The 26,978-nt window shown below is 43.7% G+C and overlaps 3 protein-coding genes across 5 annotated transcripts in view; 2 read left to right on the forward strand and 1 right to left on the reverse strand.

The window, feature by feature from the left end:
• Positions 1-26,978, forward strand: part of FAM124A (family with sequence similarity 124 member A) — an 87,371-nt gene that overhangs the window by 53,563 nt on the left and 6,830 nt on the right. The gene's annotated exons all lie outside the window — the stretch shown is intronic.
• SERPINE3 (serpin family E member 3) overlaps positions 1-26,978 on the forward strand; it is a 42,482-nt gene that overhangs the window by 12,079 nt on the left and 3,425 nt on the right. For 2 of the 3 annotated variants that reach the window (XM_061353139.1, XM_061353137.1), the window contains exons 2-8: positions 13,529-13,826; positions 19,611-19,844; positions 21,134-21,331; positions 23,247-23,445; positions 24,502-24,602; positions 25,249-25,335; positions 26,673-26,756. In XM_061353139.1, coding sequence (XP_061209123.1) covers positions 13,568-13,826; positions 19,611-19,844; positions 21,134-21,331; positions 23,247-23,445; positions 24,502-24,602; positions 25,249-25,335; positions 26,673-26,756 — 1,162 coding nt within the window. In that variant the 5' untranslated portion in view covers positions 13,529-13,567. Of the gene's footprint in view, positions 1-12,292; positions 12,678-13,528; positions 13,827-19,610; positions 19,845-21,133; positions 21,332-23,246; positions 23,446-24,501; positions 24,603-25,248; positions 25,336-26,672; positions 26,757-26,978 lie in introns of those variants that run through there. The other variant, XM_061353138.1, reaches the window with a different exon arrangement.
• INTS6 (integrator complex subunit 6) overlaps positions 25,405-26,978 on the reverse strand; it is a 51,792-nt gene continuing 50,218 nt past the window's right edge. The window contains exon 18 of the mRNA XM_061353133.1: positions 25,405-26,408. Coding sequence (XP_061209117.1) covers positions 26,399-26,408 — 10 coding nt within the window. The 3' untranslated portion in view covers positions 25,405-26,398. The remainder of the gene's footprint in view (positions 26,409-26,978) is intronic.

Here is a 26,978-nt window from a genome sequence, read left to right on the forward strand (position 1 = left end):
TTGCTCTGCCAGTGAGGAGAGGCATGGGAAGCCGCGAGGAAGCAGAGCCAGGACACCTGACCCAAAGTAGCCAAAGGAGTATTCCATACCACAGCACGTCATAGAATCATAGAACGGTTTGGGTTGGAAAGGAACTTAAGATTATCAAGTTCCAACCCCCTGCCATGGGCAGGGACACCTCCCCCTAAACTATATCACCCAAGGCTCTGTCCAACCTGGCCTTGAACACCGCCAGGGATGGAACATTCACAACTTCCTTAGTTGGTTCCAGTGCCCCACCACCCTCATAGTAAAGGGCTTCTTCCTTATATCTGACCTAAATCTCCCCTGTTTAAGTTTGAACCCATTACCCCTTATCCTATCATGCCCAGTGGAGCATGTTACCCGGAAGGCTCAGATCACTGAATAACTGGGAGCAGTTACCCGGAAGGCTCAGATCACTGCTCAGGTTGGGCTGGGTATCGGCTGGCAGGTGGTGAGCAATTGCATTGTCCATCACTTGTGGTTATTGTTTTCTTTTCCTTTTCCCCTTTTAGTTTTATGTTTTATTCCCTTGTTATTTCCCTTATCATTATTATTGTTATTGGTGGTAGCAGCAGTGGTTTGTGTTACACCTTAGTTACTGGACTGCTCTTATCTCAACCCGTGGGAGATACATTCTTTCGATTCTCCTCCCCATCCCTCTGGGAGCAGGGGGAGGAATGAGGGGAGGTGAGTGAATGGCTGCATGGCTCTGAGCTACTGGCTGGGCTTCAAGCATGACAGATGACAAGAAAGTAGATGTGCAGATTTTGTAACTTTGGTGCAGCACATCTCCCTATGCGCTCTGTGTGCATGTGGCAGGGACAGCTCCATGAGCCACAGGGCCTGGCAGATGAAGAAGCACAATGGGAAGTCACACGCCAAGAAAGGAGTTAAGTGCTGCCCTGCTGTCTTGGGGAAATGGGGGCTATTGGCAGGGGCAAGTCATCAGATCTGTACAAGTGCCACTACAGTGTGCGAGGTCTTACCTGCTAGGAGGAGGGATACTTCAAAAGTCTGGGTTTTGTCTGGGGGACTAAGTTTAAATGGTGGCACCCTGAGCCTCTTTATAGTGTGACTGTTCAATGTCTTTCCCCTTTAAGCTACCACAGTGCACAATACTGAGGATTTTAAATTATGGACTGATAAATATTTGGAATTCTTGAGGGTCACAAAGATCAAGGCAAATGAATCAGTCACAAATAATTAATTTTGACACTGTGACAACTGCTGTTTCTTTTTTTCCCTAAAAAAACTGTGAATATTTTTTGTCTTCTTGAAATGCAGAAGTAAAAGAAGAGTCTTATTTCCAAGGAACAGCAGTATTAAATGTCCCCCTATTTGACAAGAGCACTTACAGACAGATGTAGCTGTTCTATCTCTAAAGAAACCATTGAAAAACAACAATTTTGTTATTTCTTGATTCATTCATTTATCAGCTGGTCCTTTGACACTTTTTCTTAATTAATAGAGCTGTTATGAGACAAAGCAGCAGCAGAGATACATTAAGCAAGGAGAGGCAAATCCATTGAGAAATAAATGTTTACATTTAATTACAACAGTTATGCAGTGAGCATATGTGCTATGCCACATCTCAGGCAAAATCAGCACATCATTGTGTCCTTGAAGAAGTGACCTTCAGAAAGAGCAATTAGCTTTGTAACACTTTTTGTTTTCTATTACTGGTAACGTTTCTGCTGAAAAAGGAGAGTTTAACCGTTTAGTTTTGTCTTCTTCAGGAACACAGATGTGCAGTTTCCAAACATGCAGCCTCAGGGGCTGGGAATATCAGTACGGAGGGTCTTAGCTTGAAAGGTATCTCAGGACAAAAGCACACAGAGAACAACTCCAGGTGAGATACCAGCAGCTATGGCACATGCTTTCTGCATGGCTTTACACCAGACCCTCAACCATGTGATGCCCCAGTCTTCACAGAGAGAAACTGAGAATAACACTGTGCTACCAAACCTAGGTTTAATGTGGTGCTGCTGACTACGGAGAAACCTAAACAAAACAGTAGTATTTTGCTAGGTGCTTATTTGAGCAGTTTAGAGGAGGAAGAGGCACTGCATCTTTTCTGTAAGAGCTGGGCCTGCATCAGAGCCCTGAAAGCTGAGCTTGGAGCTAGCTGCTTTCTCCTGCCAGACTCCAGCTGTGTCAGAAAGAGCTCATGGCTGGATATGAAGCAGGCTGCACACTGATAGAAGAGAGGGCAGCTTCCCAAAATTGCTGCCACTCTGGGGATTATTTTAACTCTCTTGATCTCTTAAGAATTGCTATGGCTCAGAGAGGTGTGCTTCAGAGTTAGGGGAAAAAAAAAGAAGAATGAGCATGGAAAGCAAACAGACTACTCTGGAAACCAACATTTGTTCATGCAAATATGTGCTTGCCTACTTCAGTGGCCTGAGCTGGCTTTTGCCTCTCCTGTTTGGAGCAGTCTGAACAAAAGTAGACCCCAGGCAGTGAAACGTGCTCAGAGGATTAGAGGTGCCCGGGTCACTGTGGTATCTGAAGAAAGTCTTTTGTATCTCCTTGGCGAATAGCCTAACTTTAGCCACTTCAGGATCGGCAAGTTATTTAACAGGATCCCATTTCTGGCAGATTCTTTCATACCTGGGAGGGTATAAATGCTGCTGCCATGGATGAGCCATGGATGAGACAGAGACAGAGAGAGACATGAGACAGAGCCTGAGAGAGCTGCCTGAGTCCTTGAGTTGTGATAGGGTTGGTGGGGAGGGTTTGAGGAATGGCCAGCAGACAGCACGAGGCCATCACAGTTGAGGGAAATGAGTGGCACAGGGCCAGCTACTGGCAAGGGAATCACTGGATGATTTTCTGAGCTCTGCCCTGAAGAGTAAATAAATCTGCTTTGCCTCCTAGTGAGAAAAGCCCCTGGCTTATTCTTAGCAGCTAGATCTCTCTCAAGGACAGCAGAGAGAGATGGGAGAATTCCTTCTACCCTCAATACTCCATCTGGAGGGAAGGGACAGTCTGGACCCAGCTGCTGCATCTCCTAGTTCAGGAACCAAATGCCAGGTACAAGTCTGAGTTGGTAGAGACCTGCTCAGGACTGTAAAGGATATGTGCTAGGACAGTATCCTTGTTGGAAAAGTAAAAAACCACAAAGCCCTGCTATAAATGCAAATGCATACATCTCTGTAGAAGACTGCCATCAGGAAAATAATGGTGTGTGACCAGGAGGGGGGGAACATATTCACACGAACCGATCCATCTCTGAGCCAGTTCATCCAGGCCACATCCAATTGGACACCAGCAGCTCATGAAACCCATCTGATCTACTATAAATCAACTCCTTAATGCTCTCTTCTGCACTTTGACTAACTCCAATTACCAGAGCCTGATGCCATTGTGAATGTATTTATTGATCAACCTTTGGACCTCCTGCTTTCCTCTTGCTCTTATCCTCACTGCTGTAAACTAACCTTGCATTTTCCCCAGCTTTTTCCCTTCATCTCTGTGCATAACTGTCTCTCTAGGTCTCCTCAGTTGTCCTTCCCAACAGTCACATGAATGGGATGAGCCCATAGCCTGGACTGATAGGTAGGAGTATTTGACATAGTAGTTACCCTGAAGAGATAGTAAGCTAAAGGCTTTGACTTTCTGGTGCAGGACACTGCATCAGGAAAAAGGAGGAGAGTAGGAGTCTGTTGTAGGCTTTTGGGTTGCATCAGGACACCTCGATCACGACAGCCTGAGAGCTTTGCTGTGGCCTCTGTGTTTCCCACAGGTCTCCGTTGCTCCTCTTTCTCACACAACAGAAGCAGACACATCCCTCTCTTCCCCAGCACTGTGCCTGCAGTGCTCCAGCTGTGCCAGGCTCTCACAGCTGCTTCTCCCCACCATCAGCATAAGACTCTTCTCATACCCGCTTTGCTCACTTTGCTGCATGTTGATTTTGGTTTATGGGCTACCATGAGGCTGGGGAAGAGCTTCAGTGCTCTGCTTTCCATGTCACATGAGCAGCGCAGGGCTTGGCTCCGTGTTAAGGGAAGATGTGAACCACAGTGGACAGCATACAAGAAAAGACACACATGCTCATACCTTCCTAAGGCTCCATCAGACATGGTGCTTGTGCACAGGAAAGAAAAAGAGAGAGAACTTGTATCCACAAAGTCGTGTTCCTTTGCACCTGAAAAAGAAGAAACTGATCTTCTCTTCGGATTTTCATGCTTTTTAGCTTCTGCACTGTTGCAGTGCCACACTGACAAATTCTATCTATAAAAAGGAAATCTCAACAGAAAGTCACTAGAAAGAGGCCGTCTGATTAGTGATTTCCCCTTTACAACTCCAGCTTTGTACAGCCGTCTCCCCATGCTGTTTCAAACTGTATCTGCCTGTAACTCACCCACAACACGGAGCACTAGCCCTCCCTCTGTGAAGCACATGCACCAGCACATAATCCAGATCAGTTTACCTCTGTGTACCTGGCAGCACGCTACTGTGCAGTGACCAAATATCAGAGGAGTTTGCTGTTAATTAGGATCAGATTAATCCCTGCTGACTGCCTGTCTCTGTGTAAAAAGGGCACCAGGGTTTAGAAAGTATTAAGTACCTTAAACATCTACTTGCATAATGTAAAACCTATGAAGATCCAGACGTTGTGCTTGAAAGTCTTCATGTGAAATTATTTACCCCTAGAGGCATTTAAACATGCTTCTTATCCTATCAAAGCAAGAAAATCCATTAAAAAATGTCCAGGAGGAAATGTAACAAATATTTGGCTATGGAAAATAATAAACCAGCAGCACGATGGAGACAAGACTTTACAAAAAATGGCCTTAGAGATTCGGAATATTATTTCCAACTTCTAAGAATGTAGTTCAGCATAAGAGGTATACGTTTTATAGCTGCAATAAAGCTTTTTTCTGGGATACAGTTGTACCTAGTTTTCCATTTTATTAGCTCCAATTTATCATAAAAATACAACATCTAATAATGAGATAGCCTTCTCTATGGCACTCCCCACAGAGCCCTGGGGGCAACACAGAAAAGATACATTTCCCTGCTCTTCTTATATGTTCAAATTATTTAACATATTTCTGACACTAAAATGTATTTTGCTGAGATGTTTAGATAACCCTAAGCATGTAAGTGGTTATTTGGCACATCAAAAGATGGAGAACTTCTATGCTTTTCTCTTAATTTTAAATGCAATAGTATTTTTAAATGAAGAAGGATCCTGAGGTTGATTAAAAAAGCTGAGCTTCATGTAAATGGAGATAACAGTAGGAAGATTTTTAGGGACAAAACAGACTAGTAACGGATCTACAGACCTGTGAGAAAATGCTAAATTTACACACATCTTCACATTTGCTTCACATTTCTGTCTTTTTTTTTTTGTTTCTGGCACATTTGTGTAAGTATTAGGGGCATTTACATAATAACAGGGTATTAGCTCCTTTTGAGGTCATCTGTTCATGTGACATTCCTCATTTACAGTCATAAGCTTCTCATGATGACATCACTTTGGTGGCCACAGCCATACCTGTGATGTCACCAGAAGGGATTATAACCCGAAGTGGGGAGTAAGCTGCAAGAGCAGATCAGCTTCTAAAGAGCAGAGGTTTTGTTTTGCTCTGGTAGCAGCAGGAGTGGAAGCACACACCCTCCCTTTCTCCTCCACCTGCCCCAGTGGAGCAGGAGCATCTTTCCTTGTGGTAGTGCCTAACCCTTGCTGCTGCCACAAAAACCTGCCAGGGTTCTGCTGTGAGCTCTGGTGGAGATGCTTGGTGAGGGACCTGGATTGGGCTCTCCAGAGCTGGGACCCCCCCCTGCCCTGCTGCTCTTTGGTGCTGCTGTGCCAGCATTGGGATGGCACAAGTACAGGAATCTGCTTAGGAAAAAGGAAGCCAATACTGTCAGGAGAAATGCTCAAGATACAGAGACATCTGTGAGCGGCAGCTGAACTTTCCCACACCTGTTAATGTGGGGGGCACTCTGGTGAAGAAGCATTGAATGCCAGGGAGGAAGATCCTGCAGGGAGGAAGACTGGGGCTGGCTGGGTAGGAGGGTTTGTAAACAACCGAAGCTGGTGCATGAGAAACTATGTGCAACACACACAGATACAAACTGTGTGCAACACACACAAACAGCCTTGCTTCTCTGCCCAGCTCAGGGGCACACCACAAGCTGGGGTGAGAGGGTAGGACAGCCTGCAGCGAGCACAGGAGGTACACATGAAAGCCACAAAGGGACTCACTGGAGATGTGCCACTCCTGCTGTGTAGACCCAGCAGCCGAAGATCAGTCAAATGTTGCTCACTTGGGTCCAACTGGTATTCTGTCCTGATCCCCAGGCTGAAAGGAGAGCATCTGTGGGATAACACACAGGATATAAAAGCTCTGGCTCAGTACTAAGCCAGTTTGACAATGTGGCTTTCAACATGGGCCCACCTGGTCGATTCAGGCCACAGGAGAGGTTAAACTGCAGCTGATGAACTTTCCTATGCAGACCTGCACTGTAAATAACATTATTCCACATTATCCACTAAGTTTCCATTTGATCGCATCTCTCTCCCCTATGCAACTAAATCCCTGTTTCTGAAAATGAGGTTTCTTAGGGGAAGTAAGCTCTGCAATTTCATAAGCATCTTCATGCTTTTGTCTTCTGCTTGGTTCCCTCTCAGTTCAGCCAGATCAGTAGCAGAAATTGCAGTAGGCAACATGCTCACAAGGACCTCTTCTGATGGCATTTACTTGGCATCATTTATTTGGCACCGTAGGAAACTGTGATAGTCAGTTACATAAGCATTCGGGGGATATCTGCATTAAAATCAGCTTTTAACATACTTTATATTCCCTTGTCAACAGTGAATGTATTTCAATTGTCAGTGCATGTAGTCATCTGGGAGAAAAATGTGCTGCCACAGTGCTGCTCCCCTCTCGTGCCTTTGGGTCAGTGGCAGCTCTTGTCTGACTGTGAATTTCCACCAGGGCCCATGCAGGTTACTGATTCTCTCCCAGAAGCATTTTAAATCCACAGATACCTAAGGGTGACTTCTGAGGGCAGAGATGGCACTTCACATACCAGGAGGTCAACTCTGAACGTGCTGATTCAGCACCTCTGAGATACCGCTGGCAGCAAAGTAGCTGATCTGTGACAGCAGCCGTCACAGGTCATCTGTGCGCTGAGGAAGGCTCTTATCATACATTTGGAGTCCATAGGGAAGAGGCTTCACTGCTAAGATCTTCATACAACACTGCAGGGAATATACACACAGCTGAGATTGTCTCTTTAGAGCTCATGCCTCATTTTTCCTGGAGTTTCTTAAGTCATCTTCCCCTGTGAGACATGCATAGGAGAGATGCTTGGATTGCAATAAGTATGGATAAAATCTTTCTCTCTCCTCGATAAGCTTTTTTTCCTTTCTTTTTAAAGTCAAAGTTTCATCAACCTAAAGAAAGAAGTGATTTTGTGATTGTGGTTTCTCAGCCCTCTTCAGTTTTGTCTACTGAAAACCACATAATGAGAACAGACACCATCAGTTGGAAGTCTGACCTGGTTTGGGCTCTTCTTGCCCACACTTCTGCAGGTGGAAATGTGTCACTTCACCAGCGTTACGATGTTAACTTCATTCAGTGAAAGAGGAACTCGTGTTTGCTTTGCTTTGCTTTCCACCAGAGAAAGGCATCATTCTGACCACTGCAGAAGACATCACACAGCACATTAGAAATACCTGTCCTGCAATTTGAAAAAGGAGTTGACTGATAGCTCACACTTATTGTTAACTTACTTCCTGGCTAAGTTTGGTATTGCTCCCACTTCCTGTCTCCAAAACTGCCCCTGGGTAGAATTTGGACCTCGTTTTTTGAGGACTCATCCAAAAAGCCCCATTGCAGAGTGTGAGCCAAACCTGTGTCCCACACAGTCCTCCAATGCCAGCCTACCAGCCCAGGCATCCCTGAGGGCACCCATGTGCCCTTAGCCATCTCACAGGGCAGGAAACACTGATTCCCAGCCTGATGCTGTAAAATCACTGTTCCATTAATTCCAATTGCAGTATTAGAGATACAGGAAAATGAATTAAAAAAAATATTGTATTCGTGGTTTAGAGTCATGGGGGCTGAAAGGGACTGAGTGAGGTGCTGTATAGTTGGTCACAGCCAGCCTCTGCTACCTCTCTTGCAGCCATGGGCAGCGAGGCTGCCTGCAGCTGTCAAAAAGCCTTTACTGCTGCTAACAGCCCCTATTTCTATCTGGAGCTGGGCAGGAGGGTGTGAGGGAAGGGGTCTAGGGGCTCCTGCAGAATGGATCTCCACTGTGGGACTCTGCACTGTGTGTTTTCCCCAGCAGGTCCTGGCTGGCCAGGCGCTGGCACCAAGCTCATCTGTTCAGCAAGGGCATGCCCTGTGGAGGAGTTCGTTGCTGCACCAGCATATGGAGTTTGGCCTGAGATGCCATCACAGGGTCAGCTGGCTGCTTAATCCTTTAACAAAGCCCTGTGGAAATGAGTGACTTCACTGGACTTCTTCGAAGGTTATCCTCTATAGTGTTCACCCTTTGAAGAGCCAATTTTTGTACCCACACCTCAGCAGGAGGCAGAGGCAGTGCTGGTTTTTGCATGGCATGTGGATCGCAGTAAGCAAATTCACCTGAAATGGTTCCACTGGGTGTCCCAAGGCTCTGCAGCCAAGTGCCTCCTCATGAAATAAGTTCTGTATGAAATGTGGTGATGCAAAGCTTTCTTATCCTGGAATTCAGCAGAGCCACCTTCTTGACTGAGCAAGTGTGTTGGCAGCTTGCAGTGTGAGCTTTCTTGTAGAGGAGAGATGTAAGAGGAAGGAAGCTGGCTTGGATTCAATTTGATTTCCCCAGCGTTACATATGTTAAAGAGAGAAAGCACACAGAAAAAAGCAGATGCAGATAGAAGGTTAAATTCTGTTCTCACTTACAAAGGAATAAATGTACTGTAATCCTACTGATAACAGGGTTGTGCTGGAGCGAAAGGAAGCTTGCTGGAGACAGACCTAACACGGGAAAGCAAACAACGGCATGCTGAAGTGGAAAACCTGCTTCTCACCTGGTCCTCTCACCTTCCACTGTTCCAGCCTCCCTGGGTCAAATTCTGCTCCAGATTGCTGCGTAAAGTCCCTGCAGCAGAAGCCCAAACTGGACACAGCCCAAAAGCAGAACTGCTCGCTCTTTCCTTTCCACAACCACGCCAAACCAGGGCCCAGTTTTATTAGAACACAGATTGATGAATCGAGAAACAGGTTTTTGGGGGAGGAAAGGCTTTCAAAGAAATCTCCCTCTGCCCCCAGTGACTGTGCAGGCTGTGCCTTTCGCTCTAATTTCTCATTTCAGTCCTATGACTGACTAGCTGCTTCCAGGGCTGAGCAAGCTCCTCACCTTCCTTCCTGATGCCACCACCACGGAGGCTCAGCCCTGAGTCTGTTTTCCACTCTGTCCCCTGGAGGAGCCCATAGTCACCCAGCAGCTCCCCATTTGCTCTAGGACTCAAACTGATGTGGTTGGTTTGCATTCACAGTCCTGTACCGGAAAGCAGAATCTGGCCCATGAAGACCTCGAAGACGAAGTTCTAGAGAACAGCTGTTCTATTTCTCTTTCCCCCAGCTCTCCTTTCTACTCCTGTGTATTTTTCATACCAGACACAGCAGTGCCATGATGGTGCCTGTCAGTGCTGAGCAGTGGGGGATGTCTCAACAGTGTGTCGCCTTCCTCACCACAATGGTCACACAGGAGGACACCAAGGGCCCATGCAGTAACAGCACTGGCACACCACAGGTGCAGGCAGGACCTAATCCATCAGTGAAAGCAGTCACCACCTACTGCTTCTCTCAAACACTTTCCAGCAGTTTTGATCCCTCTTTTGGGGTTTGCTCAGACATCAGGAAGATCTTTGCTGTTTTCCTTCTCAAAGAGTGGGTTTTTTCTGTGCTCAGTGAGGGCACAGACAGGTTGGGCTCCCTCAGAAGCTTTCAGAACTTCTATAGATGCCCAGAGGAGCTCCATGGGAACGCAGCACTCCATCCTTCAGCCTCCTGCCACCCCTCTGCTGTATTTACTCCAGACTTCATCAGTTTGTGCCTTCCCTCACAGGCAGTCTATAAACTATCTCAGTGTCAAGAAGCATTTCCCAGAATACAGCTGCTACTTTTGCTCCTTTTGTCTTTGAAGATTAGTCTCAGGGACCAATGTATTGCATTTTCTCTTTAAATGTATTTTCAGTGTCTTAAAATGATTGCCATCAAATTTATCAGTACTTTCCTCACTACCTTGTGGTGCATAGCCAGCTTAAGACCCAAAGAAGGATGTGATATGTAAACAGGCAAATAAAGAGAGAAGGACTCCCTTTCTCCCCAGCAGCCCAATCCCAACACTTTGGTAAGTCCAGGACACTTCTGTTTCTGAGAGGGAATTTCTGTAACAACCATTGGTTTGCAGCCCCCTTTAACTACCCTCACTTGGTAAGCTCTATTTTCAGATTCACCCCACTCCTCGGACACCCGGTTTGTAACTTTGGATCCCAGCTTGGGGTAGAAAAACTTAAAACCTAGGCTGCTAACCTGAAGGTGTGTGAGAATTTTGGGTTTAACCCTGACTGTGACAAATATTCATACCCATCCCCCAGTAATTCATCACTTATTTTTTAGGCACAGGTATTTTCACTGACCCTTCTCTCTTATTCTACTGCCCTTTATCTTTCTAATACTTTACTCATGGGTTTTCTATTCATTATACATAAAGCACATTTTTAATTCCCCATGCACGCTTTGAACAGCATTGATTTATTCTTAGTTTTCTTAAGTGTTCTCTCCTTTTTCACTAACACTGGTTTTGCTTCTCAGATTCCTCCACAGCTTTCTTTTCCTAAATCAGGTGCAGGGAGGAAGGGGTTGAAGCAAACACCCTAGCTTTTAAGTCTCCTCTGTGATAAGACATGGCCCAGAATGGCTTTTTCCCCTTTCCAACAGAAATTACACTGTCCTACCACATTTAAACTGGGTCCAGTTTTCAACTGCATCTTCCATAAGTACTTACCCCAATCCTGAATATCGACATTTTTGCCCAGTGGGAATTGAATGTCGGTTTTTGACAGTATTACCTCAAGCTGTCAGGGGTTCCCCTATCTTTCTTCCAAATTTAATAAATCCACAGGAGAGTATCAAGCAGGGCACAGAGGAAATGGCTTATCAGGTCTGGGGCCTCTGGGAACATCACATCAAACACAGCTCAGTAGTGACCAGAGTTAATTTACTTATTGACAGCTCAGAGCCCTTCAAGAACTCGCTTGGTAGCATCTGCTTCATTCCTTCTGAATACACCTTCAGTCCAGTGGATACTGTTAATGATAACTTCTGCAGAGAGATCCTCACTCAGCAAAACTCTTAAGCCCAAATGTAATATTCAGTGTGAGGACACTGTCACTTAAATTCATGGCGAAAACTACATCCCTGCCTGTTGCACTAGACTGGGACTGGACAAGTTCTTGTCCTACATCTGCCCTAACAGGAATCTGGTCTAAACCCCAGGATCCTGAGACAGATCCCAGTATCAGTGTCTATTCTGTCATCTCCTCAAAACAGCAGAAAGGAAAAGCACAAGTACAGACAAAGGGAAACCCATTGCTTCATTCTCATTTGGGCCCTGATTCAATTGTGTGGCTGCTCCTTCCCTGCTAAGGATGAAACAGGAGCACCTAAACACTATTTCTTGATTGCAATGACCTTTTGCCCATGTCTTCTTTCCCAGTAGCAACAGGAACATATGCTGTAAAATAGCAAAGAGTATATATAATGTCAAACTCTGGGAAGATCAATAAGCTACAGGTTCAGTAAAAATGAGCACTTATTTTTAAGCTGAAACCTTTCTTGCCTTTGGTGCCATTGCGAAGCTATAAAGCTGAACTTGCGAATATGGTGGTCTGGATTTGATTCTGTTGCATTAAGAAAGCCATGAACAGCTGCAACTGCTTTTAAAGTGGTCACAACCACAGCTCTTCTGCTTCTGGTCAGTTCAAAGTGACCTCTTCCTTATTTGATCTCCTTCAAGTACACTGCTTTGTTGTTTCTTTCCTCCTGGAAACTAAAGAGTGAATGAAAATCTTACTATTTGGGATGGCATTAAAAGGGGGAAAAAAAAAAGCAAATAAAGACATTTAATTGCATGGGATTTCTGAGTAAGGTTTCAAAGTGGGGGGGGAGGGGGGGGGGAAATAGCTGTGTGCCTGGTACACAGAGAGCCCTTTCTCTTCCCCTTTGTGGCAGAGGAATCAATGGAATTCATACAAAAGAAGGAGGGGGGTGGGAAGAGAGATAGGAGATGTCTTGCACGGTACCAGCAGGTCACAAGCCTCATGAGGCTAGAGCAAGGCTTGCAAGGAAGCGGCTGACTCTATCTCCATGTGTACCTTTTTGTTCCTTGCCTTGGATTTGCTGGTCAGTGGCATGCTGCTTTGCCTGGCTCTCCATGGAGCTTGTAGCCTACAGGAATTTGGACAGAGTGGTACAGACATCGCCGACACAGACTCTGATCACTGACGATCCCTTTAAATGCAGTCTCATGACTTAGTCTTTACTCCACTACCTATTAAAGGAGACAAGACGTACATAGACAACTTCCATTCAGACACCCAGAAGGACACAGAAAGGGAAGACAATTTAACAGAGCTAACTGTGAGTAAATACAAGGCATTAGAGGTGCTCTCTAGAGCAAAGGGCATGGAGAAAGATTTGTAGGAAATCCTGAAGTGAAAGACGGTGCAGTGTGGTTTAATATATACTTGCATACAATGTTGAAAGGTGAAATTCTGTAAGGAAAGGTGTTCTGTCATTTTAGCCTTATTCCTTTAAATAATGATCTAAGTGTCTCTTAATAGAACATTGACCAACACTTGGTTTCCCATCAAATTCCGAAGCAGTCATTTTGTGCTGCAAGCACTGGTGCCTTTTGTAAATATAACCTTTTTTACTGGGATAAATTTCATAGAAGGAATAATGGTGGAGGTAGGGTGTGGGGAGGGGGAATTTGAATCCAGCCTTTAACAAGCATGGATCTAAAACCCAGACTGAAGCCTCCAGTTAGATACCTGCACCTCACAAGGGGTGGCCTTCCTTCTGGGAGTGCTGGATGTGACCCCCTTTCTGCTGGGAACAGAAAGGAGCTGTGGGTACTCAGCACCATGGAGACTGCACTAAGGTGTCCCACCATCTGTGCAGGTAGCTAACTTTTTAACCAAGGGGTTCTGTGTCTCCATACAGTGCAATGGCCAAACATCCTATATGGTATAACATTCTGGAAAACTCAGTTCTTCTTAGCCAACAGAGTCATCTCATCATCAGAGTCATCAACAGAGTCCCTACTCAGTTTTTCTTTTTATGACAATAGTTACTCAGTAGACCTGGACAGGTATTTTAATAATGATCACTACTATTGCAAGTGGTATCTTAACACTAATGGAAAGAGAAAGTTCCTCTATCAGCTCAACCTATTGGTTTTCTAAATGAATCTGTATTGTTAATTGCAGGTATGATTAGCTGGTGGAGAGTGTTCCCAGTTCGCCTTCATGTTGCCCATTTTCTTCTCTGCTTTTGTCCTGTCTGCTTCTTGCTTTACCAAAGCAAACTGCATCTCCTATGGCGAGCTGAAAGAGCTGAAGACTGAATTTGCCATCAATCTCTACCGACATGTATCTGAAGCAGAGAACAGAACCAATCTGGTAGTCTCTCCAGCAAGTGTGGCTGTTTCTTTGGAGCTTCTGCAGTTTGGAGCTCAAGGAAATACCTTTACGGAACTGCAGGATGCTCTAGGATACAACATTCTTGGTAATGTACTGCTTATAAAAAATACTTCTTGTCTTACATTTTGCCATAAATTCACAGCTTTACTAAGGAGACAGCAATTACACACGTCATACTAAACTTCTGTCTTTTGTCTCACTGCAAGATGTAGTTCAGGAGTGTTTTCCCCATCTTTGATAGCCAGGTACCAGCTGGAGAAAGAAAACTTAAGGGAATAGTTGACACACATGTTATAGTTCCTCTTTTCTCTTGGTCAGTGCTTACTCTTTTGCTGCACTGAAATACAACTGCACCTAGAAAAGCTACTTCCACGCACAGCAGAATTGGTCCTGGTTTCCCAGAGATCCATCGTGTCCATTGTGTGCTGGCATCCCCGTGTCCTCTGCGAGGAGGTGCTGGGCAGAGGACAGCTGTTTCCTCTCCAATCCCACTTACGTTTTCTCTCCTGTCCAATTAACAAATTTTATGAAACCTATAGAAATGGAATTATCTTTAAGACTTTGAACCTTTTTCTAATGTTTTTACAACTGGACAAAAAGATTAAAAGTTACTAGAAGGAGACTGGCAGAGAGAGGTACATAGACAGATGGATGATGCAGTTGCATATTTCCCTGAAAGCAGGCTAAAATAAAATTCACAGGGAATCTGGAAGGGATATGGAAAAGGCAGATGTCTTAAAATCCAGCATTAAGTCAGCTGAATTTAAGGATGCTGTTTGCATTTTAGCTCTGGATTATCCTACCATCTCACATCATGCGTCAAAAACTATTTTACATTATGGGCACAATGTTTATGAAAAGCAGATGACTGCCTCATCTTAAAAATTTGCAGCTTACATACAAAACTTATGTATAGAGATGACACTGCTATTTCTCAGCATGAAATTTACTGTCCGTGTAGAATCATAGAATCATAGAATACTTAGGGTTGGAAAGGACCTTAAGATCATCAAGCTCCAACCTCCCTGCCATGGGCAGGGACACCTTGCTCTAAACCGTATTACCCAAGGCCTCATCCAACCTGGCTTTGAACACTGCCAGGGATGAAGCATTCACAACCTCCCTGGACAACCTATTCCAGTGCCTCACTACCTTAACAGGAAAGAATTTCCTTCTTATATCCAATTTAAACTTCTCCTGTTTAACTTTTAACCCGTTACCCCTTGTCCTATCACTACAGTCCCTAATGAAGAGTCCCTCCCCAGCATCCCTATAGGCCCCCTTCAGATACTGGAAGGCTGCTATGAGGTCTCCATGCAGCCTTCTCTTCTCCAGGCTGAACAGCCCCAACTTTCTCAGCCTGTCTTCATATGGGAGGTGCTCCAGTCCCCTGATCATTCTCGTGGCCCTCCTCTGGACTTGTTCCAACAGTTCCATGTCCTTTTTATGTTGAGGACACCAGAACTGCACACAATACTCCAAGTGAGGTCTCACGAGAGCAGAGTAGAGGGGCAGGATCACCTCCTTCGACCTGCTGGTCACACTCCTTTTGACGCAGCCCAGGATACGGTTGGCTTTCTGGGCTGCAAGCGCACACTGAAGCTGGCTCATGTTCATTTTCTCATCGACCAGCACCCCCAAGTCCTTCTCCACAGGGCTACTCTGAATCTCTTCTCTGCCCAACCTGTAGCTGTGCCTGGGATTGATCTGACCCAGGTGTAGGACCTTGCACTTGGCATGGTTAAACTTCATGAGGTTGGCATCAGCCCACCTCACAAGTGTGTCAAGGTCCCTCTGGATGGCATTCCTTCCCTAAAAGAAGTATGGAGACTAAAGACAAAACATACAGCAATTTCATTGGCCTCTGCTGTAACTGCCTTAGTCACCATTACCATTCTGTATAGCATCGATATTCAAAACCAACACAGAGGTAAGAGCTACCTCTGGCTGATAGATACAGCTGCATGTACTGACACAAGGACAATGCATCTCTATCATGAGCAACTGGCACAATGACGTCTTGCCCATAAGACTCCCATTTCTGTAAATTCAGTAGGGTAATTTTAAGTAACATTGATTCATACAGGGATTATAGCTTGCTTGACAATTCTGGTCATCAGGGGTTCAGTTAGTCAGAAAGAATCCTAAAAATAATATTGCACAGTGAAATTCAGGCACACTTCTCCACACAAAATGCAATGAAGTGCAGACAGTTAATGACCTGATAGCTCTTTTTTGCTGCCTTACTTCCCATGTGGCACACCATACCAAGCAGATATTTTATATCCATTTTAGTTGCCTGTGGCATAAGCCACATGAGCTTTGGCTTTCAGTAATATTAATGCATGAATGTGAAAATAAAATAGGATGGGATCTATTGCTATTGGTTAGAATAGCACATTTCCAGTGATAGAGAAGAAAACAACTTCTTTAAATAGTTTAAATCAAATAAACACATCAAAAATATCAGATTTCCTATCAGATGTGTAAAACCAAATCACATACATATGCATAGCTGATAAAATTCCTTTCTTCCATTAGATATTTGCATTAATGTTTCTGATGGTCTGTCTTGAACAATAATGAAGGATGTGGTTAAAAACTTAACAGGCTGAAAACAATGAAAACATTGATGGTTCATTCACTATTCATGGAGAATCCACTTTCATGCACTTGTAATCTTTTAATGTTTGGAAGTTTTGTTCACCTTTATTCTAGTACTAACAAGAACAATATTGAAAGGGATGTTTCTCTAGACAGCACAGATAAAATGACAGGCTTTAACATGCTTTCTCCTTGCTGCCTTATTTTATTGAAGGTAGAGTATTTTAAAGCAGTTTTGAACTCTTCTCCAAGTAATTGTTCAGGACTTTGGTTAGCTAAGCACTTTGATATGACTGAAGTTACAAGCTCAGGATACCACACCTCACGTTAACATCTGCTTCCAATTTACCATCTTTGGTTTCTCACATCCTCCAGAGGGAGCTTGCCAAATGCTCCAGCACTAATGAAAAACACACGAGAAAAGCACTTTACACCTCAGACTGTGTGAGTTTTCCTGACATCTGCTCAAGGAGTTCAATAGTTTATCCCTTAAAGAGTAATAGATCTAAATTTCAATACCAAACTTCCCACAGGTGATTAGTCTTTCTGTACATTATGGAAGGAGCTCTACAGAATCACAGAATCAACTAGGCTGGAAAGGACCTTTAGGATCAAGTCCAACCACTACCACAAGACTGCCAAGTCTACCACTAAACCATATCACCAAAGGCTTCATCTACATGTATTTTGAACACTTCCAGGCACGGTGATTGCACCACTTCCCTGGGCAGCCTGTTCCAATGCCTGACCACCCTCTCTGTGAAGAAGTTTTTCCTGTGAGGTCAGAAAACCTGCACTGGATCCTCAGGTGATAGAAACCGGTAGATGTGAAACTCTCCCTTTACCCCATCAAGAACCTGAACTGATGCAGTATGTCTCCTGATGACCTGGCTGGCAGTTAGAGGCTCACAGTGATCATGGCCTTGACCTGACACTCAGCTTGGGACACATTGGTCCAGGCAGGATGGACTTCCCTGGTTAGCTGCCCCCAGCTGCCTGTGTCCCAAGCAGCAGCCCACTCTGACTTCCCTCCAGCACTGCCTAAACACACTGGAGAAACTAGGTTATTCTTCCCTTTAATTTCATGTAGAGCATGTAAACATTGTTCAGTCTGGGTGCAAGTCCCAGGCCTCAGGAGGTCACCTGAGTATGAACCATCCCATGACAAATCATTACAGCAAGCAAAATAATGACAGACAGAAATGGCTGCTAAATCACCCTTCAGAGGAGCCTCCTAGAAACTGTTTTAGAAACACAAGAGGCCCTAAGTTTGCAGGACTCATGCTCCTATTGGGCCTACACCTCAACCTTGTGTCCATCACAGAAGCTACCACCGCTGAATTTTAAAGGATCCTTGAAAATCAGAGAATGCATGAGGTGAATAGGGCACAATTCAATAAGGACAAGTGCAAAATTCTGCATTTAAAGGGAATAATCAGTGTTCAAATCAGGGAACAATGGGCCAAAGAAGAGTGTTTTTAGGAAAGGATCTGAGGGTTCCTAGGAATTAAAAAAAAAAAGTAATGGGAAATATAATTGTACTTAAAAAAAAAAAGATATTGTTGAGGTTCATATGAAAAGTTGCTTGTAACACATATGAAGCAACCTGTCATCTTTATCTGGCACTCCCAGGGCTCACCTGCAATAACAGGCTAGTTCAGGATGCCATCCTTCAAGAAACAAAACAATACATCAGAGCCAAGGGTAGCAGAGACAGACCTGGGGCAGTCAGGGAGATGCCTTTCCTGGGATGGGCGGCACTGATAATGGCAGGAAAAAGATGGCAGTATTGTGGCATTGGCAGCTCAGCCAGTCAGTCAGAGGTGCTAGATCTAGCTAACCATAGAATCATAGAATACTTACGGTTGGAAAGGACCTTGAAATCATCCAGTTCCAACCCCCCTGCCATGGGCAGGGACACCTCACACTAAACTATCTCACCCAAGGCTCTGTTCAACCTAGCTTTGAACACTGCCAGGGGTGGAGCATTCACAACTTCCCTGGGCAACCCATTCCAGTGCCTCACCACCCTAACAGGAAAGAATTTCTTCCTTATATCCAGATTGAACCCATTACCCCTTGTCCTATCACTACAGTCCCTGATGAAGAGTCCATCCCCAGCATCCCTATTAGGCCCCCTTCAGATACTGGAAGGCTGCTATGAGGTCTCCACACAGCCTTCTCTTCTCCAGGCTGAACAGCCCCAACTTTCTCAGTCTGTCTTCATATGGGAGGTGCTCCAGTCCCCTCATCATTCTCGTGGCCCTCCTCTGGACTTGTTCCAACAGATCCATGTCCTTTTTATGTTGAGGACACCAGAACTGCACACAATACACCAAGTGAGGTCTCACGAGCGCAGAATAAGGGAGCAGGATCACCTCCTTCAACCTGCTGGTCACACTCCTTTTGATGCAGTCCAGGGTACGGTTGGCTTTCTGGGCTGCAAGCGCACACTGAAGCCGGCTCACGTTCATTTTCTCATCGACCAACACCCCCAAGTCCTTCTCCACAGAACTGCTCTGAATCTCTTCTCTGCCCAGCCTGTAGCTGTGCCTGGGATTGCTTCGACCCAGGTGTAGGACCTTGCACTTGGCATGGTTAAACTTCATGAGGTTGGCATCAGCCCACCTCACAAGCGTGTCAAGGTCCCTCTGGATGGCATTCCTTCCCTCCAGTGTATCAACCGAACCACACAGCTTGGTGTCATCGGCAAACTTGCTGAGGGCGCACTCAATCCCACTGTCCATGTCAGTGACGAAGATGTAGAACAAGACCGGTCCCAACACCGATCCCTGAGAGACACCACTTGTTACTGGTCTCCAGGCAGACATTGAGCCATTGACCACAACTCTTTGCATGCAGCCATCCAGCCAGTTCTTTATCCACTGAGTGTAATGGAAGCTCAGAGATGCCCAAGAAATAATTATGTATCTTATGAACTGTAAAAGCTGTGTTTGCGTGGAAGTGTGAGCCTGATGTGAAATCAGCCACTTGACATAGTCTGCATTAGAGTGATTTCTACAGCAACATGAAGAGTGCTTTCCTGTGCCCAGTGCATCACCGTCCTTGAAAGCAGCACTTGGCAGTAATACCCCATAAAGTCAAGGGTGCTTCAGTTGTGATAGTGATTTAACTTTCAGAGGAACATCATCAGCGCTGCATCAGCATCAGCACTGGAGTTTGGAGCTGGAGAGAGCTGTGCAGTCTCTGCTTTCCTTAACCTCAACACAATAATTACATTTTTTCCCTCTCTCTTGCCTGGCAGATCAAAGTGTGCAGGAGTTCTTACATGCAATGTACAAAGGAGTGACTGACTCCAGCCAAGGCATGGTGGTTCAGCTGGCATATTCCTTCTTTGTGGATGCCAGAGTGCAGCTCTCACCCCATTTTGTTGCATGTGCTGTGCACTGGGCTAACAGCAGCCTGCAGCAAATCAACTTCACTGACCCAAACAGGAGCACAGCCCAAATACAGGACTTGATCGCTGGTAACCTTGGAGGTAATGTAACAACCCATGAGAATGACTGCACATGAATAGAATCTAAAATGAAAGTAAAGAGAGAAATTGCATTTAACCAAGTATGAAGTATTTTTGCCACACTGTGTTGTCCAAACCAAGGCTGAGTGCCAGGAATGTCCATAATGCTGATTTCTAACGTGAAGAAAGAGCTGGAATAGTCTGAATCTGAGAGTATACATTTGCAGTATCCAGCTGGTAAACTCTTGACCTTGTTCCTCTAATTTTTAACATGGCAATCCTTCACAGCCTTTTCAGTTTTAATGAGGAGCAGCCATATACCCCAGGGACTGAGTCTGCTCCATTGAATGCTTTCATGCTGCTGTTGGGAACGTGCAGGTCCATCAGCTCAGCAGTCACACCCTGAGTTGAGGAAGTCAAAATGGGAACTAAAAAGAATCTACTTTCCACAAGCAAGGAAAGTAATGAAATTAAATTCTATGTTAATGAAAAACATAACTGAAAAAGCAAGTCTTTAGAAGCTACAAAGCAAACCAATCCCTGATTTACCCCATCAGCTTAAGTTACGTGTTAATTTGGCCATCAACATGTGAGGTGATCTTAAACACACACATTAAAGATACTATTAAAAAAAGAGTTCTATCCTTCTCAGATGAACTGTAATAAGTGATACAGCTTCATGGTAAAAAAGTATCGCTCTAGAAGCAGGTACTAAAATGGGAGTTCATATTGCGGTGCTCACCTACATATCAGTGAATTAAAAGTGGATTGCACTGTCAAAAATTGCTGAGATACCCAAAGCAGGATCATTTGAACTGGCAAGTGAATAGGAGAGGGGGAGAATTAGGCTATAAGCTTCAGTAGACTTAGTGACCTTGTAAAGTGGCCTGTCATCATGAATCCATTTCATGAGTTTTCTGGTGCTAATGATACACTACTCCAAGATATGGGCACATTCCAGCTAGAAAACCAGTTAGGGCCAGGGCATGATGCTGAGCAGCAAGCTGCTGTCATCTGTGTTGTTCAGTGAGTAGCATAGTCCTGGCACATCTTTGGCCCCCAACACTGATCAGCTCAAGCTGGGGAGAGCATGGATCAACAGGAAACCCCAATGAGCTGCATGTACAGTGGGGGGAGGGGGTGTGTGTAGGGGGGAGGTAGAGGGTTTACCAGTGCCTTGTGAGTTGTGCCTCTTGCCCTTAGGGATGAAGAGCTGTCCCAGCTTGCTTTATTTACTCACACAGATTTGGCCTTCAGGCCTCGGTGAGTAGGATGGCATGTGTCCCCCTCCCCATCTCTTTTCCACGCAGATGGGGATGTGTGCAGCATGAGCTTGAAGAGTGCTGTGTCACCACTCAGCCAGGTCGTCTTGGTGAGCACCATGTACTTCAAAAACATGTGGCAAAAGAAGTTTTCCTTTATGGATACCCAGATGTTGTCTTTTACTACGGCAGAGGGCTCAACACTGAAAGTGCCCACAATGCATCACACAGCTGAAGTTAACTACGGTAACTGTCCTTAATCCAGATTTGCTGTATTGTATGACATAGAAGTTTTATTTATTTAATTTCCACAGGTACCACACTAAGATGTGTTACTTTCCCAGCTTGGAAAGAAAACATTTCCTGGCCCCTTAGCTTTACCACTGTTTGTTCATTGAATGTGTAAGCTCCAGAGAGAGGATAGCATCATTGGACTGCACTGCACAGCACACCCATCCTCCCTGTCTCTGGTCACAGCCTGCCCCCAAGGCTTTGGGGTAAACTTGGAGATCTTTAGGGCCAAATTACACAACAAAGCAGAGAGAAAGTTTTATGGACCTTATACCAAGTCAGTGGATTATCTCAGGACAGGCTTAAACCAGTATAAACATAGGTCAAACTTTTATTTATATAATATGTGAATACAGTGTTTGCTCCTTTCAAAGGCTTGGAGTATGTGGGTTGCTGACGGAAGGGTTCATGTTGTAGGCTTAATTTCCTTCACCAGGAATTTGTCCATTTAGCCCTACAATCTTTCAAACTGTAAAAAGCTCCTTTCCCTTCTACCCTAGATTTCAGAACTGCACTTGGGTAAAAACCTTCCTAATTCCAAATCTAAATTTTTTCAAGACCAATTTATATCTCTTAGCATTGTGCCAGCTTTATCCCTTCAGTTAAATAGTTTCTCTTCAGCTTCTGTATTTACTCCTAAATGCACTTGCAAGTCACCAAGCTGTCTCTCAATTTCCTGTTAGCTAAGCTGAAGATGCCAAGCCCTTCAGATACTCCAATTCTCTACTAGTTCTTTTCTGCACTTTTCCTATTTAATCTTTCTTGAAAACTAATTACTAGCAATGTCCATAATGCTTTCAATGAGCCCATATACATGCTCAATAAAATGCTCTTAGTATTTCTATGACTTGATAGAAGTACCTTGCATAGTGCACTACAGAATCAGCTCAGGGTGGTAACTCAGGGTTGACCACACCTGAGCCTTTTTGCTTTCTCCAATTTTTTTTCCAGCTGATGAGTCCAAGGTAAATCAAGGTGAGAGAAATCTCCATAGGTACACACCTGATATTTCAATTATCTCACTTTTTATTTCTTTCTGTGACTTGATTATCCTTGATAAAAGGGATCATTTAAAATTTGCTGATTGTCACATTTGATAGGGCCAATTCGGTTGTTGCCACTAGAAATGCTAGAAGCATGTCTAACAAGTCAGTTTGAAATTAATACAAAAGACCAACACAGTACAACAATGGAGAGGCATCAGATAACTTTCTTTCATTATTAAATGAAAACAGCTGTCTCCCATCAGGATCCAGAACACAGAGCAAGGAAGATCAGCAATGACTTGTTATTGATAGCAGCATTTACAACATTGTTTATCCCTTTAACATGGCCACGCAGAACAAATCAGCCTGGGGACAATTAACACTGCTCGAAGAAAATGTCAACATTGCTGTTTAAACATGCCTATTACTATTTATACATGCAGTGTACTGCAGCTACTTTACATATTCTTTTTTTCCCAGGCAATTTGTCAACTATATTTGAATACTGATTTAGAATATATATAATCCTTATGGGATGCTCAAAATTAGTTCAAGTAAGGAACGCTAAATGTTTTGACTCAGTCATCTCAAGTCTTTCATTTTCTTTCTAATTAACAAATAAGGGATGAGGCATCCACGACTTCTCTGGGTAATCTGTATCTATCTCTCTATATAGAGGTATTTCACACAGTCAGCTCTGTTCAGATGAGCCACTGTTGTGAGTTAATAGCAACCTGAGCTGGCTGCTAATGCGCTAGAGACAACCTCTTGTACCCCATCGTTGCAGTCCTGAACTGCCTGCTTGCCCAGGCCTAGGTTGTGAGTTTTGGGTTTTTTTACCCACCTGAATGATAAAATAAAGATCTATATTTGCCCACCCACAGGCCAGTTCAAGACAGCAGCTCTGGAGGCTTTCAGCATGGTTGAATTACCCTACCTGGGGGAGAAACTCAGCATGTTCTTAGTGCTTCCCAGCCACAGAAGAACACATTTGTCCCAGATTGAGTCACACTTTTCTGCCAAAAACATAACCATTTGGGCCAGCAGCTTAAAGAGAACAAAGATGGACATTTTTCTACCTAGGTAAGCAATGTCAGTACTCCAAGGTGGCTTCACTACTTCAGTTGTCAGAATTCTGTATGATAGCACTGACACAAGCAGTGTACGAGGCAAAATCAAACAAGGTGCTTGTGATTTTGTTACTCATCACATGATCAGAAAACCTCCAACCCTTTCTTAAGCCGTGAAGAGATGAGCTAGGAATGCCAAAACTTTCTGTTTCAGACATCAAGTATTTCAGCTGATCCTACAGATTTCACTTAAAATTTGTTTGGGGTATAACAATCCTTTAAGAATCTACAAAGAGAGAAATGTTCTTGACTCTTTCCCACACTCCATTTTTTCACTTTGCTTAAGGAAGGATAAATAGATAACCTTTAAGAAAACACAATAGCTTATTTTTACAACTTGTTAGTGTACTATGGAAGTACTCTACAAAGAATTTGGGGGCCCCCCACCAGTCGTATCCATTTTTCTGTGCACAAAGAAAATTGTACACAGAAGTTTCAGGCATCAGTTTTCTGTCTTAGTCATTTGCTGCTGCTAGAAAATGCACATATCCTGTAGGTATTTTCTATCATCTATTCAAATGAAATCGCATAGCAGGAGGCAACTGGTGCAGGAAGCCCTTTTGTGGCTGTACCTATTGTACAGATCAGCATGGAAGGGCTTCATTATACATCTCACAATGCATTCCTCGTGTTAATGAAGCACTGAAAAACAATTTGTACATTAATTTATCTTTTTTCTACAAGCCAGTCTTTGGCAAATGTTTCAAAGGGCCCTTTGCTACAGCCAGAAAGATTGCTAACAAGAGGACACCTGGGGAAATGCAGAGCTCCTGTGTCAAGAACACTGAGATGCAGTCTGCAATAGATGAAGGCAAGGGATTCCTTCTGTTATTGTCTTCAGGTTAAGATGACTTGCTTTTCTGCAAAGTACACTTATCAGACAGAATGCACTGGGCTCATAAGAAACAGATGAAATGCCAAGGCTTGAAATAAACTGCATCTATTCCACCTTTTAGTTCTATGAAACTACAAATCCTGCATTTAAATAAAATCTCTCTATTAATTTCAGGTTCAGTATCCAAAGCCTTTTTGATCTAAAGACAGTTTCTTCTGCCTTGGGAATCAGAGATGCATTTGATCCCATCAGTGCTAATTTTAAAGGCATTTCGGGTAAGAAGCTTGACTGAGTAAAAATGATTGCTGACCCAATAGTTCTAGACTCTCACATTGAGTGATCGAGTAGACCTGAGTCTTCTAAGTTTTTGTACTACTTCTGTGAAACTCTAAAACACAATTCACACTCAGCTGTTCTACTTTTTTTACACTATCTGTCCAGCAGCATCAGGTTACGATGCAGTTGCTGCCGTTCCAGCTAAATGCCATGGGACTGGGATCCTTTGGCTTAGCCAACCTTTAAGGAAGTTGAGGTTCAGCCACTGAATTAGCTGCCTGGCTGGATTCTGCACAAAAAAAACAAAGGTTACAGCATTCTGAATTTTAATAAATAGAATCACAGGCTGGTTTGGGTTGGAAAGGACCTTAAGATCACCTAGTTCCAATCCCTGTGCCATGGGCAGGGACACCTTCCACTAGGCCAGATTGCTCAACCTGGCCTTGAACACTGTCAGGGATGGGACAGCCACAGCTTCCTTAGGCAACTTGTTACACTGCCAAATTAATTTAAATTTATTTATTTAAACAAATGTGTTTGCACTGAAATTCAGAAAATAACTATAAATATCCATTTCTGTGGGGTTTTGTTTGTTTTTGGTGGGCTTTTTTGTTTTGTTTTGTTTGGTTGGTATTTTTTCTACAGAGCAAGATCATCTTTATATTTCAGAAGCTATTCACAAAGCAGAGATTGAAATAACAGAAGATGGTACAAAGGCATCAGGAGCTACAGGTAAATCAAATATACAGACTGTACTTCTCACTTCAGGAGCTTATTACTACAGAAACAGCTACTAGTCTTTATTTATTTATTTATTTATTAAGGCATAGTGGCATTTAAATGTATTTCTACCTAAATTTAAACTTTTATAATTAACACACTTTAATTTTGCCTTTGCAATTGCTCATAATAACTCTATAATATTTGGTCTCAGACCAACACTAAAGACTCAAGTGAAATCCAGCTTTATCAGCCCACAAAAAATCCAGTTTGAGAAAATAAACCACTTATTTTTCTGTCAGTTAAATCTGTTTGCTCAGATTATAAAAGCAAAAAATGAGAAAAGGTTACTAATATTTTATCTATAGCTCCTGAACTGTTACAAGCTTTGTATTTTGAAGATGACCTCTTTGATAGCATTAAAGGCAATGACGGGGAAGTTTTGTTTCCTTGAAGGCAGGCTTCTCTCTTACACACTTTGCAGTGACCTTCATGTGCAGTAGCTTCTGCTAAAAGCTCATATTCATGTGAACAGCTGGGGCTGGCTGAGTGGGGAAATCCAGAGTAAAATCTCAGCTATAGACTATAGTCAATAAATGACTCTCACAAGCTGAATGGCATCTCAACAAAATTCTCCAGTATAATTTACATAAAACTAAAATTACTGAGCTGTGCAATCCCCATTTTTCTTCTATTTTTGGTCACATGAGCCTTATCAAGGAAAGCTCCTTTTTTGTTTCCTTTTTGGAAGCCTCAGATGCTCCAGAGCTGCTGCAAGTCCGTGTGAAAAGCAATGGCAGCCCTAGACCCCTGTGTAGTTTATGCAGGCATTGCTGTTGCTTGCTTGCTTCTCTTGAGAGGATGAGCATGTTTCTCAAGCTGTTCAAACACCAGCACAGCAGAAGGGTAATAGTTAACCACATCTCACCTTTCTCCTTCCCTGGTCTGTGCCAACTGTAGATGCACTCCACATGCACACCGCAAACACTGGTGGCCCTTGACTGCAGATCAGGGCAAGAGCTGGGACTCTCCCATTTCTTTTTCTTTCTTTCAAGTGGAAATCCAAGAGGCAGCATTAATTGGGGCTGTGGTAACAACAAAAATCATATTACCTTTTCAAAGCCAGACAGACTCACTTCAACAACACGCACACAAACCACCTGCACGTTGCCTCACAACGCTTACCTTGATCATTCACCCAGACCAATTTCACTGCTGGATAAAATTGTTTTATTCTTAAAGCAGAGGAGCAAAACTCAGAGTACTAAACATCAGAGCTTGAGGGCACTGTACAGAAGATGGAAAGAAAATAGACACATTTTACTAATGTTTTCTGTGCTGCATTACAGCAATGGTGTTACTAAAAAGATCTCGAACACCTATTTTCAAGGCAGACCGACCTTTCACATTTTTCCTGAGAGAAGCTAATACAGGTATGCATGCTCTGTGTTTCAGTAGAAGAATCCTTCACCAAAATCAATTAACAAGTTCTTTGTAACTTAACACATCATTTTCAGTCCAGGAAATTTCAGCAATTACGGAAACAGTAGCTTTACGGATTTTAAAGCATGAGGAACACAGTTTAAAAAGCATGCATGACAGTCATAGAAGTCAGGGAAGCCAGGTTAGCATCTCTTGTCTATATGCAGTACATA

This window comes from Neopsephotus bourkii, unplaced genomic scaffold (assembly GCF_033783945.1).
Source record: "Neopsephotus bourkii isolate Nb327-2 ecotype Australia unplaced genomic scaffold, CSIRO-AGI_Nbou_v1 NB_663, whole genome shotgun sequence".
Taxonomy (NCBI): Eukaryota; Metazoa; Chordata; class Aves; order Psittaciformes; family Psittacidae; genus Neopsephotus; species Neopsephotus bourkii.